Source organism: Scleropages formosus, chromosome 23, assembly GCF_900964775.1.
Source record: "Scleropages formosus chromosome 23, fSclFor1.1, whole genome shotgun sequence".
Classification (NCBI taxonomy): Eukaryota; Metazoa; Chordata; class Actinopteri; order Osteoglossiformes; family Osteoglossidae; genus Scleropages; species Scleropages formosus.
In genome coordinates, this window is record NC_041828.1 from 7,667,947 (window position 1) to 7,684,242 (window position 16,296).

The following is a 16,296-nucleotide window of genomic DNA, read 5'->3' on the forward strand; positions in this document are numbered from 1 at the left end:
AGTTTCACTCCTCCAGTATTTACTGATGTTTAAGATATTTCCAGTCGGAGGAGAGCCGGTAATTGCTGAGCCCAGACTCGAGCGGAAACGAGCACGGCGGACGCACAGGAGCGGGACGCTCGCGCTGTTGCGAGACGCGCCGCTTCATCTTCGGCTCTGCTCTTTTCTCGCTCATGAATATTCACGAGCGAAGTGTCGTTCACTCTCACCTCCTTTACACAAAAGACCCGCTATTGGATTTTGTTGGCCAAAAATATGGCTCCCATGGTTATTGTTTTAATGAATATTCATGTTGTCATGCAAATCGCCGAGGGACGTGTTCCCGTCTAAGCGGTGGGATATTCAGGAAAGCGTGTAAAGCTTCTACAAGTTACATCGTGTTGCTCAGCGCTCTGGGTTATTGATCTCAGGGATTATGATACTCCGTGTCGTCTTTGCTCCGAGAGGACGGGGAAACGATGCTTTCGCCGTCTTCCTCGTAATGAGAATCTGCCGGTCAGCGGAGATACGAGTGCCATAATTGTGTGTTCGGTTATGATTAATGCTTCTTGGCTGCGAGGGAGCAGAGGAACAACTTGGTGTGTCGAACCACCTTTCCGTATTTTATTCTTACCCTGAAAAGTCATTCTGAACTCACACACAGACACACATCATCTGAAACCGCTTGTCCCACGCGGGGTCGCGGGGAGCCGGAGCCTAACCCGGCAACACAGGGCGTAAGGCCGGAGGAGGATGGGTCACACCCAGGATGGGATGCCAGTCCGTCGCAAGGCACCCCAAGCGGGACTCGAACCCCAGACCCACCATTTGAACTTTGACCTTGGATTTTATTTGAACTGAAAACTCAGTGAATTCTAAACCCGGAAGTTCGACAGCATAATCAAATCACTTCCATATTAAAGGAAAGCCGTGGTAAAAATCTGTAGCTCAGTATGGTCCGTACAGCTGATTACTGTAGTAAGGAGAGGGATTCCTTGAAGCTCACCTGAGCATCCTGGACGCGTCGCAGCAAAGAAGTAAACGAGTGGAGCGCCTGATGTATTTTACTGTGCAGATGATTTGATTTTGGAGATTGTGAGTCGTCGCTAAGGGGGGTGTGTGGCTCGCCGGGTTCGGCTGGTGCCCGCCGTGTGGCCGGCCTGGGGTTCGAGCCCTACGTGGGGCGCCTTGCGATGGGCTGGTGTCCCATCCCGGGTGTGTCCCCTCCGCCCCGTGTCGCCAGGCTAGGCTCAGGCTCACCGCGACCCCTGCTCGGGACAAAAGAGTTGTTGATGGATGGATTTGTTGCTAGAATGTCTCAGCGTGTTCATTTCGCTTAAATTAAAACGCCACTGTCGATAAATTCCAGCATTCCTCCAGCGCCCTGGAATTCGCTTATTGCGGCTGTCGTCATCCGAACATGCGCTGCCAACAAATTATGCTCTTTGACGTTTAGAAGGAATGAATGGACTCCATTGTTTGTGAGCGTATGCTCAGGGTTTTATTTTGTTGGGTTTAGACAAAGCGAATGGACTAGGCTTTGGAGGGCGGCGGGAGGAGGGTGATGAAGAGGATGAGCGCGTGACGAGGAGGCGGAGGACCACCCAACGGGGGGGGGGGGGGGGGGGGGGGTACGCAGCGCCCCGTTCGCTGCTGGCTCTGCCATCCCTTTTAATGAGGGAACAGCTTCACGACTTTGTTTTCATTTCAGCACCGCCTCTGACAGCAGTGCGCATGCAGCCGCTTTACAAGCTAATTTATCATGTGGATGATTATTGTGTGGTCTAATTCTGGCTCCGTGCTCCCCTGACATGCGAACACGCGCGTTGCTGTCCGACAGACAGACAGGCAGACTGATGACGCCGGTGAACACTCAGTATCCTGTGGACACACACACACACACACACGGCAGAGAGATCACGGGAACTGACGCACATGCGAGAGAGCAGCTCTGACTGCTGCTCATCTTGTGAGACTCGCGGAGTGAGACCAGCAGCAGTTTCGTGATGATCACAGTCCAGTGAACACAAGGGGGGCGGAACCAAGTCAACGTTTCCGCCAAGTAAAGACAGCTGCCGAACGTCACGTTGTTGGTACGGCTTCAGCTTCTCGCCCGGATTTTTTAGACAGAGGAATCTGCTCTGCTTACCTGATGACTTATGTGAGTCGATAAAAGGGGCAGCAGGTGACATGGTTGGAGGTTGAGGACACACACTTTCAGCAGGAATACTTTCAGTTCAAGTCCCTGGAGGAGCTCTGCTGAAGCACAAATAAAGAAAACAGTTGCTCCTCAGCAGGGTCACGCTGGGCTGAAGCCTATCCCGGGCGCATAGTGTGCAAGGCAGGGTGCACCCTGGACAAGGCGCTGTGGCAAAAACATAAAATTGTTCCATTCAAAAAATATCTATTCACACACACACACAAGCTACAACTGCTCGTCCCAAGTGAGGTTGCGGAAAACCAGAGTCTAACCCGGCAACACAGGGCGCAAGGGAAACACCCCGGACGGGACGCCAGTCCACTGCAAGGCACCCCAAGCAGGACTCGAACCCCAGACCCACTACGCAGCAGGCCCTGGCCAAAGCCGCTGCCCTGCCGCACCCCCCAACAGCCATTTAATCATCAGATAAAATATCTGTCACTTTGGGCAAAAGGTAAATAACACACACACACACACACACACACACATTTTCCGGAACCGCTCATCCCATACGGGGTCGCGGAGCCTACCCGATAATACAGGGCATAAGGCCGGAGGGGGAGGGGACACACCCAGGACGGGACGCCAGTCCGTCGCAGGGAACCCCAAGCGGGACTTGAACCCCAGATCCACCAGAGAGCAGGACCCGGTCCAACCCACTGCACCACCACGCCCCCTCCAGGTAAATAACACACAAACACACACATTTTCAAAACCGCTTGTCCAATACGGGGTCGCAGGGAACCGGAGCCTAACCCGGCAACACAGGGCGTAAGGCCGGAGGGGGAGGGGACACACCCAGGACGGGACGCCAGTCCACCGCAAGGCACCCCAAGCTGGACTCGAACCCCAGACCCACCAGAGAGCAGGACCCGGTCCAACCCACTGCACCACCACGCCCCCTCCAGGTAAATAACACACACACACACACACACACATTTTCAGAACTGCTTGTCCCATACGGGGTCGCAAGGGAACCGGAGCCTACCCATCAACACAGGGCGTAAGGCCGGAGGGGGAGGGGACACACCCAGGACGGGACGCCAGTCCGTCGCAAGGCACCCCAAGTGGGACTCGAACCCCAGACCCACCAGAGAGCAGGACCCGGTCCAACCCACTGCGCCACCGCACCCCCTCCAGGTAAATAACAATAAAAACAAATAACAGTTTCTACTTCCTTTACAAGTAGCTGGTTTTGCGCCCTAACCTGAGTCTCGTATGTCCATCTCTGCACCCGGAGATGGAATCCAATGAGAGAGAGGACACCCACATTGTATCCCACGTGGGTCTCGCCGCAAACGCGGCAGCCCCTTCGGAGACACACCGTTTCATTGGCCGGCGAGGAGGAGAAAGCGCGTGTTCCGCCTGCGATCCGTACACCCCGAAGGTACCGCAGATCACCACGGCTGAACACCGTTAACGTGACCACCAGCCGTAGCGCGTCCAGAATCGATGTCCCGCTCTGAGATCCGAGTGCCGCGCTCGGACACGTAACGCATCGTACGGCCGGCGGGGTGCGCCACCCCCTGCGGATGACGTCCCTCTCCGAGCGGAGACGAGAGCCCCATCGGCATCCCGCGGCGCAGACCCGGGTGTTCCTGCGCGGCAAAGCAATCACGCCTCCTGCCGGGAGCCACATTTATTCCGGCCTGGGCTGCACGCGTAACACAGCAACGCTCCGATCAGCCTTTTTAACAGCCACATTTGCGCTTATGTGCAAGAAAAATCGAAAGTTGCCGCCAGCATTTTACACCGGGCCATTTTTACCCATTTATGTGATTGAATATTCGACCGGGGCAATCATGCTAAGTGCCTTTTCCCAGAGCACAACAGCAGGAGCCCCGAGCCGAGACGGCCACTTTCAGGTTACGCGCAGGTGCTCGCCCCCCCCTCGCGCGCTGCCTCTGCTGCTCTCTCATAACCCAGCTGTTACGAAACAAGCGCAAAGCTACAGTTTACGAGTGGAATTAATTCCTGGCGAGGAGCTAAACTTCAGGGTCAGGAGGAGTCAGGAACCTAGCGAAAAGAGGAAGGTTTAAAGAAATCGCCCCAAGTCCGAAACCGGCCGGCCGGGTCGGTTTGCTTGAGCCGTTTGGGAGGCGCGCCCGTTCGGGGACGTACCCCACTTTTACCCCAAGCCGGGCTGTTCGCACCACCGGTACCACACATCTGCCTGCTTTATTTGTGCCTGGAATGAACTCAACGTTGTGCGCGGCACCACTGCCGTATGCGCTGCTGCAGAACACGCTCTTTGGTTGCTCTGAGGTCACGCACTTTTTTAACGGTTGTCTTTAAACGGTATTGAGGTAATTCAAAAAAAAAAATAAAGTACTCTGCGGAATGGAGTTTTGTTCCAGTAAGCACAGTACATATTTACATTTATATGTGTGTGTGTATATATTTAAACAAATGTTGAGCTGAACCTTCAACGTACATAATAAAAAGGAACGATCCGTTTCTGATGCACCCTTATTCTTCAAATCTGGGACAAAATAAATTGCTGAAGATGAAGCATTCAGCGCAACAATGTGTTCGTTTGAAGAGGAATAATTCATGCAGTGAATTGGTGTTGAATTTGGGTCAGGGACAGAGGGAACGGGCCTGATTAGAGCTCAGGGGTGGGTGGAGACGGTGCATTCAGCGCCAGCGTGTTTTCCGGGAATACGTGACAAGCGTCCTTCGTCCTCCTGGGTTGGGGTCGGAGTCGCAGGCTTGGGGGGGGGGAGGGAGGTTGGGTCTGCAAAGAAGCACGGTGACTAATAATTCAAAATGTACGGATTTAAAGTCAGATGATTAGCGCACACTTTCATCCAGATCAACGTTTTATCCACATTAACAGTTTTTATTGTTTTATTTATGAAAAAATAGTGCTTTGGTTTAGGACCTGTCTTAAGTTATGTTCTTTTGGCCTCTAGCATTTTTCCATTTTCTTTATGCGGTGCACTAGTTTACTCCTAAGCGAGGGTTGCTGTAGTGCTCACACGTTCGATGGCGCTTCCCCGACCTGCTCTCTTGACGTTTTCCTTTTACCGTCTCATTCTGTGATTATTCTCTCATCTACTGACTAATGTGTAATGATCTCAGCCCTTAATGAGTCCTCTGATTATTTTGGGTTCTCTATTAATTGGAATGGCTTGTTTCCCTTCTCGTCATGCGATTTCCATAAAATCACGAGGCTGAGTCTCGCAGATAGCTTGAATGACACCTAACAAGACACGATCCTCTTTTTTTTCGGTTGATAACAGATGGCAAAAATAACTTCTACTGAGCACGATAAGTGGTCGTGTGCTGGCGTCTCTGTGTTAAATATCTAGAAAGTGTATGATGTGCTGAATCCAGAGCTGTTCTCCTGTACCGATGATGGCAATAATAATAATAATAATAATAATAATCATCATCATCATCATCAGAGCAAATGGTGTGTCCCATAATGGCACATGGGTCTGGACAATGGGCATTAACAAGAAGCCCCCAGGCCTTTGTGGAGTGTGTTGACAGGTGTCTCCACCACCCAGCAGCTGTTTCTCTTCAATGACTCCTGCCGCTCCCGTTCTGGCAGTCGGCTCAGGTAACACTCCGCACGAATGATGCGCACATCACCAGAGGCGCAATGTTTTAGCCTTAGATGAACCGCTGGACCCCTCCCTCGACCCCCCCGAGGAGCACACCACACATTCATTTCATCAGTGGTCATTGAACTGTGACACCAGCTGTGCTCGGAGTAGGTGTCTGGAGTGAAATAGAGTGAGGCCGGCAGGTACGCCCACAGTTCCAAACGCTGTAGTGTCACCGCGTCTCTGCCAGCATCATCTATGGAAGGTACTTACCCACAATCCTCTTGAAAATCCATTGATAACATGACACAATCCAGCTGCGGTATGTCATGTTTATTAGTATAATACATTTTCTCAGTAGTATTAAAAGTGAAACAAAGTCACAAATCGCACTCCCACAGCTGAGTGTCTGAACTGTAAACCCACCTGAGTCCAGCTACACAACCAAAGTGCCACTGTAGCACAAATGGCATCTATTCCAGATTCACACTGGTTCATATCAGTTTCGCTTCAGTCCTGATTTTTTCAAGTTTAAAGTATACTCATCCCCAGAAATCTCAGATTAAAGAGGTGAAAAATAAATTAGCACGTTTTCTTCCAATACATTCATTGCATATGAATATAAAACTTGTTATTCCAGTGCTGGAAACCAGAGTTATGGCCATTCTCCATTTTGATCGTGATGCATTTCCTTGGGCTAAGTATGCAAATGTGGGTAACCTATATGTGTCTGGGCTTGATGACAGCTCCCTCCTCGTCAGTCAACTGTACGAGTCAGTGCAAATTTCACAGGAAATCACTTAGTGCTCTTACTGTTACAACAAATACTCAGCCTCTCTGTTAAACTATCCATCATCAGTACCCCTATCAGCATCCATTGTCAGTATCCATTCTCCCTTTTTCCGGTTAAAGGCGAGTTTCTTTTACGTTACAGTGACATGCATTTACTGGATGTATCTAGTGGTGCTACTCAGCCGACTGTTTCGGAAGCTGGCATGCAGAGCTGCGGTCCCCTTGATGAGTGCAACATGACGAAAAACAGCAGGAGCTCTGTCACCTAAGGTGGAGTTGCCCCCCCGAGTGCTAAAGAGCAGTCAGTAATAGCCCCCACTCCCCCCCCCCCCCCCACCACCGTGATGATGTGGAGGTCCTGCTGTTCTCTTCTTAGCCTCAGGGCAGCTTGGGAAGGAACGTCAAGGCAGCTGACATGCGTCTAACCCGTGCATAATCAAATGTCTCTATCACCTAAAGCTACAGTCATGTCCTTTTGGTCACATGCGTTGATGAACATGCCATGTGAAGGAGCCACCTGTTGGTCCCCTCTACTCGACTGGCTAAAAGACAGAAAATCCCGCTTGAGCCAAAGAGCTGCGCGGTGGCAATAACAGCAGTTAGGCAATTGTGTAAAACAAGTCCTGAGCAAGTCTGCTATAGTTCCAAGGGATGGTGTTCTCTCAGGGGTCTGGAGGGCTCCAGCACGCCTGCCTTCAAACTCCTCGGACTCTGAAGAGAAGCAGAAGTGGATCCCTCTGGGTCCCACGAAACAGGAACGTTCTCAAGACTCTGACACTTTGACCTGGTACTGTGCGGTTCCCCACTGAGGAGCGTCCAGGAGGAGGTTTCAGGCAAGGAGCACACAGAGGGAGGCTCATGGGGAGCACCGAACAAGTTGTTGTCCTGTGGAGGCAGGGGTGCTGAACATGGGTCCACCCCTGACATAGGGGAGGGGCAAAAGAGCTGGTGCTCCTGGGCTTCTCCATGGAGTGTCGCAGCACTCTGGCAGCCAGGCCCCGGGGTGAGGTGCACTGACAGAGGAGTGGTGTGTCCTGACTGGGAGCGCCTCAAGTAAGGTGGAGTTGCATGGGTCCGGCTGACCTGGGCAGGTAGGCTTCCCACACAGTGGGTTGGCCAGAACTGCAAGGGGTGTGGGGCAGAGAGCAGGCCCTCCATGAGCATCCGGAGGCCCCGACCCAGGTCGGCCACCTCCTTGCCCAGGGCACTGACCTACGCCGGAAGGACAAAAGGGAGCAAACATGATCAGTCAAACCAGAGCGAGTCATAGGAAGACACACAAGTCAGAGTAATCTACGCTGCTGCACTTTGGCCTTCAAATTATACTGTATGGTGAAAAAGTACAAAAAACAACACATTTTGCCTTGCAATTTATTTTTCGACCTTGCAGTGGACTGGCATCCCTCCCAGGGTGTATTCCCCTCAGCCTTGCACCCAATTCTTTTAGCATAAGTTCTGGTTCACTGCAACCCTGCTCAGGGCAAGCAGTTACTGAAATTGGATGGATGAAATTTACTTTTCAAACATAATTTTAGTTTTAAAATTTTGATTTTAGTTATTCTGGAAATTATATAGTGCATATTATTTTTTTGTCTTCTGTGATGTATCAGAACCCATAGCTGCTGTTATTCAGTTAATATAGCAGTGATACTCTGACTGTCCCTTTTATTTTCACACACAGAATTATTTAAAATAGTACACATAGAGCAGTGCTTACTGATGTATTGTGACAGAACTTAAATTGTGCTTCAACTCCCATTGTGACTGACTGAAAGTCAGTTATAATTTTATTATGCAAGAATAAATAAATATCTAGAAATTACAGCGAGGGGAATGAACTGAAAACAGCACAGTCACCAACACAACGCTGAATTCCAGCAGTGCTCCATGTGCTAAACCTTAATTTTTCATGCCAACTTGAAGTGGCTCATCGTAATCACACAAGGAACTGTGCCGACTTAGAGGAAGTTCGGTGGTGCTCAGCTGCTCATCCAATTGCTCCCTGGGGAACATATGGCATGATTTATGCTCTCTTGCACCAGGGGCACCTGCGGGATGTACAGTGGCGGCTGTGTGCCAGGACAGCAGCTGGTGCTGCCACAAGAAGGGCACTCAGTTGTTCATCATGCTAGCCATGTGCCTTTTCATGGAAGTGCAGTGCACTCCACACATGGAAAACATGCAAACACTAAGCATACTGTTGCACAACACAAGTGCTGTTAGCCCCATTGAATTTGGAAATAAATGTGCAAGTACTGCAAATCATAAACAGTTAAGATGGTTCTGTAATGGAGAGGCAAGAGTTGGGTTAGTCAGTTTATAAAGTTGAGGAAGTGTTGTTTAAAAAGGAAAATGTTCTGCTCTAAAGGGACTGACTTATTTACTCAAATTTTTTACCATTCCTCCCAATTTTTCCATCAGGTAGAAACCAGTGGAATATGCAAAGCAAGACTAATACAGGCAATGTGCATTTTATGGCATGTGCGAATAGCTCTTGTTCGTAAAACTATGAACATCCCACAGTGGTCGCAGTGTCCTTTGGGTTCACTCTTCTCCTACTATGGAAATTTCCATCTGTCCTCGATGTTGACAATCACAAGCTTTCTTCAAAGTAATGAACACGAGTCAGTGAGCGTCATAAAGATGCATCTGACCCACGGTGCCAACATGAGAACCCTCACATCTGGATTGCCCAGCTTTTTCCAGGGCTCTCTGTTAGAATAGGTGCTGAATGGGGTCAGTTATGTCTGTTTGGATAACTGCACAAGTACAAGGTCTCGTGGGTTTTCACCACTCTCTGACTAGATACAGAACACCCAGGTGTTCCAAAAACCTCCACTTTTACATACATGGATCTTTCGTGAAAAATTAATGCAAATACAATCGTCTCCCCTTTCATCCTTCTACTGCTTTTGCATGCAGTAAAGAAATGAAAGACATAATAATCTGTCTCGTTTCCAAGTCAGAAAATGCATAAATAATGCATGCTGGAGACAGAGAGTATAAGCACCTGTGTTAGCAACAGCTGAGATGAAACCAGGTTCAGGTACATTGCAATCTGCTTTCTTTGCATCGCAAAAATCACTTTGCAGAGGTTGCCAGGAAACAGGTGGAACACTGCTAACTTACCTTGAATTGTGTGAAGAAATTATAATGTCTCAACTAAAATGCTAAACCATCTGTTTCAGAAGTATGAGGACTGTGAGGAACTACAGAAAAAGAGCTCAGCAGAGTCTTTCCCTAACACCTGAAACAGGCACTACCAAACTCTCTGCCATTTTACAGTTTAACATATAGTTTATACCAGTAAAACACCAAATAAAAGCAATTTTATAGCAATTACACCCTTAATTTTATGAAATGATGGTTTTTTCACAATTTTTTTATCTTCTCACTTTACTGAGACTAAAATTTTATATTTAGACACAAATTACCCCGCATGGATTACACTTTTGTTCTCTAGGAAACTCTGAGTGTGTCTCATCCTTAGAAATGGCTTTAAAAAGTGAGGGGATGTTGGAGTATTAAATATTAGTACCTCTGGCCAAACACAGTCAGATGCAATTAGAGCTGGCTGTGAGAGAAGACCTATATTATGAAAACACTATGTAATGTGGAATGTGTCAACATAAGTTTAGGGTGAAAGTGTAAACCTCCTTGGCAATGTGGTCTATCACTGTAATGTTGACTGTAAACCAGCAATAAATATAAAGATTTGAAATATCATTCTGAACAGTGATTCAGCTACCTCTCTGGGTGTAGACTGTGTCCTTGAATGTGCGAGTTCTGCGTTCCTGGACAAGGACAGAAATTGTGCGTGGACTGCAGGACTGCTGGACTATAAGCAGAGTTTGATGGTACAGAGCTGGCATAAATATCTCTACAGATTACAGGACAAAGGAGATGGTTGTTCATATGAGGGGTGTGACATACATTTTGTCCAAATCACATTTAATAGGAACTCCCAAAAACATTCAGCACAAGACCATTCTCCCAGTCAGTACTAAATCAGCTCTGTGTGCATATTTGGCTTTGCTTTGCAGGTCTTTCAAATTTTTTTTACAGCAAGTCCCACACTAAAACTGCATTTCTTGCCATGTTACTATCTGAGCATGACAGTGACTTCATGACACATTCAGGCAATGGAATGATAGTAATATCCCTGAGTTACAGCTTGTCCGGAAACATAATCTTTGCTTTATTATAGCCCCCTGCTGTCCAGGGTTCTGACTAGGACTGTGCTGAGACTCAGTCTGTTAATTCGGTGGCCTTTTGCTTGTGAGACCCCACATCCACATGCACACGGTATGCAGTATGACATACATCAGAGGTGACTTCTACACTCTGTTTTACAGCTCACCAGTCTTGCCCACTTCTCAGCAAACCAGACAAAAAGGTCTGAAATGCTGCCAGGGATATGGTGTGAGGAATATTTTTTAACACCTATGGACTCCCGACAGATGACCTGTCTTAAGCACCAAGGAGCATTCATCAGTGAGTCCTGATTTAACTTTTAATCTGTCCTTCAAAAAAATAAAGTTAGAAAAATATATTTCAGCACTTCTCTGGTTCCAGCACGCACCATATGGCTGAGGGTACTGGGGTTCACATCATTTTGTGTTAACTCTTCTGTTTCCAGCAGTACTGACAATCCACAGTCGCTACGCTTCTCAGCCTACCTCTTGGTTCAGCTGACGCAACTGTCCTCTCGTCTCTTCCATCTTTTCTGCCAGCTCCTTTGTGCTGATTTGTACATTACCTGCAATATAACGTGCACACATGCAAGCCTGCTGTTCATTTCTGTAATTCATGGGGAAAAGCACTACACAGAGCATGTGTACAGGTAAAGCACAGGCAAACCAGCTCAGGAGAATCACCTGTATTTCGTGTGGGATTGCTGGTTGGTTGTTGTTGGCTCTGAGAAAATCTAAAGGCAGAAGAGTTCTCAGTGCCATCACTATCCTCGGTGCCGTCCACAATCCTGCACAACATGCACAGTATACAGAGTTACTGAAAACTCTGCAGTTCGCACATACCATGCAGTTTCATAGATCAATTTTTATTTCATCTCCTCCCCAACCTAAGAGCTCTTAGGATCATGGTCTGAGAGATGGAGGGAGAAAAGGTCCAGATGCTACCTGGGGCTGAGGTCACAAGGGTCCAGGCCAATTTGGGTGGAGTGGTGAATGCTAGGGTTATGGTCCAGCTTCCTGTTGTTTCCGTCCCTTACTGTATCCTGCCTGGAGGGTCCTGAGCCCAGACACATATTATCCACACAGTATTCCCTGTGCCTGTCTGAGTCCGGAGCAAGTGGTGTGGCTTCGTCTTCCTCTTCGTCTTCCTCCTGGTCTTCCGCAATTGATGGGTAGCGCTTGATGACTTGTTCATTACCCTTTCCTTCTCTCTGAAGATAGAAAAACGACTAAATCATATTATTCTAATTATTTACTGAGCTGAAGAATGGCCATATGAAAACCAAAATACATAAAATATTCTTTTATATAACTTCTGTGACACAATCTTTATTTCCAATTACGTACATGTAAAATCCAGTTTACCATTTTCAATCTTCATAACAGTTTAATGAAAATATTTTGTTCTTGACTGGATTTTAACACGTGCCTAACGTCAGTATGAGTGTTTATAATGCATTTGGACCAAATCAGTCATTTGGTGTCTCTGTCAATATACTAATAGCAGAATATACATAATTTCAAATAATCATACTAAGTGGCATTGCTGTGATATTATTTTACTGATATAAAAAAAATGCTGAAATGTCATGCTGTTTATCATCAGAATATTGGTCTTATAATAATTGTGACCTGGTCATTTCTGCTCTCTAAAGCAAATTGCTTGGGTTCTCATCTCTAGAATACATGTGCTGTGTTGGCCTTAATGCCCTGCAAGCTGTCTGACTGTTAACCTTGGTTGAGGATAATTGTTCAAAGGCTGCTGTGAGGCACGTGTGAGAGAAATACACACTGGCCAAATCGTGTCCTCTCTCTGAGCCTTCAGCAAATCGCAATTGTTAAAAAGGCAAACGTGAAAAAAAAGACAAGCGGCTATTGAACCGTGGTTTTGTGCTTAATAAGCCCCCCTGTCAGCACTGGAGGGAATAAAGAGTGGATGGAACATGGGATGAAAAGGTCCTTGGAGGAAAAATTAAAGAGGGGAAGACTGGAATTGCTTCTTTCTACAGAGGTCCAGAAGTCACAAAAGGAATTTAGGCAGAAAGAACTGCTGAAACAAGCTAGAGAAATTATTTGTATTTTTACCACATCTTTTATCAATACTCTAGTATGCACCCAGTAAAAAATAATAACAGTAACATAAGTGAGATTATGAATATGACATTGCTCCACTGGAAGTTTAAGACTTGTCAATGGTACGTACAAGTTAGTTCACAAGTATGACAGCTGAGAGTTTTTGCTCCTTTCCTCTGTGGTCAGTAGGCATACTAATAGCTCTATAAAAGCATTATGATAGGCGGTAGTCAACTGCCTTCTTTGTTTCTTTGTCCGATTTATTTGTTTTTCTTGCCTTATGCCTATGTTAAAGCGCTCTGTGTCACTGCATGAGAAGAGCTCTCTATAAAAATAAATTGAATTGAATTATACATGCATTGCTTAAACTTTCTGAATGATTTTAATTTTAATACATTTAAGTCTTCTAAGAATCTTCAGATTCAGCGTAGTTTCTGACACCACAATGCTTATCCATCAAACTTTCAGGTGTCAACCTTGCAAGCCCACCAATTTCAAATCATCAGTTAGTTTATGAATTTAAAATGTTTTGCAAAATATCCTCAGACTCCAAATAAATAATAAATGCTTTCAAATGCATATGTTTATATTCAACATTGTTCACATAAAGAAGTGAAAATGAATTTGTAGACTGAATTTTATTTACGATTCTGCTCTTTCTTCTAAATTAAGTTCTGATCTGCACTAACTGATTAATGACACATTAAAATAGTTGCTGTATAAATTATTCCCATAATTTCCACATGAAATGGTTTTCATTTTTCCTCCCTTGAATAATGGATGATCCCTTCAGAGCAGAGGCTAATTTGATGCATTGCAGAAATTCTAATGGAGTTTTCACTCACCTTAAATTTTCTCCCCAATTCATCTTTTCCTACTTAGATTTCTCTAATTAATTCTTTTATAAAGAACATCCCCTGCTATTACTGCTGAACTTGTCTGCATAACGTTTACATTGACTGGCTGTGGTTTACTGCTACTAAAGTGCAGCTATGGTATAAAATCCATCTCCATAATCCATAGATGTGTGAGTATGATCATTTTCATCTAAAAGGCAGACTGAAACCAACAGCATCTTGATCATACCTGAGGTAATGCAGCTTTGTTACACAATCTTGATATTATCTAGCCAAAAAGAAAAACAAATGTTAAATGATAACCATTTACTGCAGATTAACCGATGAGACCAAGTCGATCTCAGTCTACTCACAATACTATTTCACACACCTCATCTGAAATGCAGGTGGTAGAATCATTCCTTGGCTTTCCGTATGAATTTCAAAATATTTTTCTATTCAAAACGTCTATCACTACTGAAAATATCTCACTATGCATGTGGGAGGAAATAGATCACCCATCTCTGAGAGGTTTTCACTGAGAAAAAAAAGACATATGGGGGTTCCAGTTTCATTTGTAACTTCATGATGCACATTTTCACTTGGGCCAGCAAAAGTTCATATATAAGCCATCTTAAGTAAGGTCAGGAAAACTGCAGCAAATGGGACTTTCTGGAATAATAATTCTAAGAAAAGAGTGGCCCAAATGTGGATCAGCTGGAAAGTACAGGGAGTTATTCATGAGCACATTTCAGGCCAAACTGAAACCCACAGAGGGTCAGAGGAAAAAAAAAACAATAAATACCACTTTGCTATATTTGAGTGGAGTTACTCTGGACTGGGTGGTGCTACCCTGCAAAACAAAACAGTTTATTAGTGATCTTCTCATTGTCACTCTACTGGAAGGTGAAAAAAAGATACTTGCATGGCGCTCATGCCCCTCTCGCAGGTTGTAGGTGAGGTCCTGTTGGATGTCCTGTACAAACCGGTGTGAGTATTCGGGATACAGGTCCAGCACCTCATACAGCCCCTTCAGATTAATGCACTGCAGGTCACAGTAGGTCAGGGCCTTGACATCAGCATTAGTCTTGATCACTCTTTCATTGATGGACATATTTGCACCGATTAGGTCCCCTTTCCCTGGAACGCATTGTTAAAAAGACAGTTGTGAACAGGATCTGAGTGTCAGCAATCCACAGCACTGGTGTTTTGCTATAGAAATAACACTAAAACTTGGAGCAATGGTCCATTTTTATGTTGCACTTGAAGCTTCATTGAAGCCCTACAGTGCAGTCACTATGAATGGGTACAGTCTCTCTGAGGCTTGCCAGTGACAGTGCTTTTAGCAGCAGAGCTGCTCCTACAGAGTGTCCAATGTCAGGGTGACCTTTACAAACGTCACAGGGAAAATGTGTCCTTCCCATCGGAGCCCCAGCATGGCAATTAGCACAGATGATGCGCTCCTATTGCAACCATGGTGCGCACACACACAGAGTCATACGGACCACAGAATGCTGTATACACACAGTGGCTTTTGGAAACCTACACCCGCAGAGCATGTGCGACTCTACAAACACGGACAGGGCATACGCAGCACTGCATACACACTTACGGCACACCGTAAACTGTATACATACTCGGAGCGTGCAATGACATTGCACACACATAGAGCCCTTACAATTCTGCATACATCCAGACAACCCCCAGGACTCCACATACACACAGCATCTTCCAAAACACTCACACTTTCCTCATAACAATGCACAAACACACTACTCCTCTGTACCTAGGATGGCCAGCACCATGCTGTCCTTCAGCACCTCCATGGAGCCAGAGCAAACAAAGTAGATCGCTTGCAGGGCATCACCCTGGCGCAGTAGGTACTCGCCCGGGGCACAGAAGGTGGTCTTGATGTGGAGTGAGAGGGAGCGCAGGCACCCCCTGCTGGCAGAGGCGAAGAGTGACAACTGCAGGATCTCCTTGTTAAGGTGCATGGTGATGTCAGACCGCAGCTCATCAGGGAAGTCCTTCAGCAGCTGGGCCCACCCAAACAGAGCTAAAGTCAGAGATCAGCAGGTGGTGCCTAATCTATGTTTTGTCTCCATAAAAGATCATAATGTATTCATCACTTTTCTTATGTCAACATGGGTGCAGATATCAATATCAGCATTTGACTTTATAACAGATATTGTATTTGTGTTTAAAAAAATCACACAATTCTTATTCTTTAATTGTGAAGACTATTATACATTGCCACATGTTGTTATGACACAATAAGCAGGCTAAAGGCTGTTAAAGCAAGTGTTTGGTGGGCATATTGTTGATCTGATTGCAAATGAACCACTTAAGTACAACTAAAGGCAGAACCTAACTGAACTAACTTAGTATCAGTGAGCTCATCTGCACTACACTTGTAACTAGACAAATCCAAAGAATTCCAGTCAACTTTTGAGCTCAGGACTGTTACAAAAATGTTTTTTTCATTTCAGTGTTTTAGACTGGAAACGGAGCTTGAGATGGTTGAACTCTTTTCCTGTGCTACGCTACTGGAGACTGGTGCTTCTGTTTGAAATCCACCTCAATGACCTGGCTGTTTCCGACAGGGGGGGTGGGAGTAGGGTTGGATGGAGAAACGCTGGCGTTATGTATCATCTTTCCACTAATCAGTT

General features: G+C 46.2%; 1 protein-coding gene across 1 annotated transcript in view; it reads right to left on the bottom strand.

Annotated features, from left to right (window-relative positions):
• Positions 1-6,884: 6,884 nt before the first annotated feature.
• Positions 6,885-16,296, bottom strand: part of kcnh8 (potassium voltage-gated channel, subfamily H (eag-related), member 8) — a 36,873-nt gene continuing 27,461 nt past the window's right edge. Inside the window, exons 10-16 of the mRNA XM_018750504.2 lie at positions 15,414-15,663; positions 14,553-14,767; positions 13,878-13,916; positions 11,664-11,929; positions 11,403-11,506; positions 11,205-11,284; positions 6,885-7,737 (exon numbers count right to left, since the gene is read on the bottom strand). Coding sequence (XP_018606020.1) covers positions 7,162-7,737; positions 11,205-11,284; positions 11,403-11,506; positions 11,664-11,929; positions 13,878-13,916; positions 14,553-14,767; positions 15,414-15,663 — 1,530 coding nt within the window. The 3' untranslated portion in view covers positions 6,885-7,161. The remainder of the gene's footprint in view (positions 7,738-11,204; positions 11,285-11,402; positions 11,507-11,663; positions 11,930-13,877; positions 13,917-14,552; positions 14,768-15,413; positions 15,664-16,296) is intronic.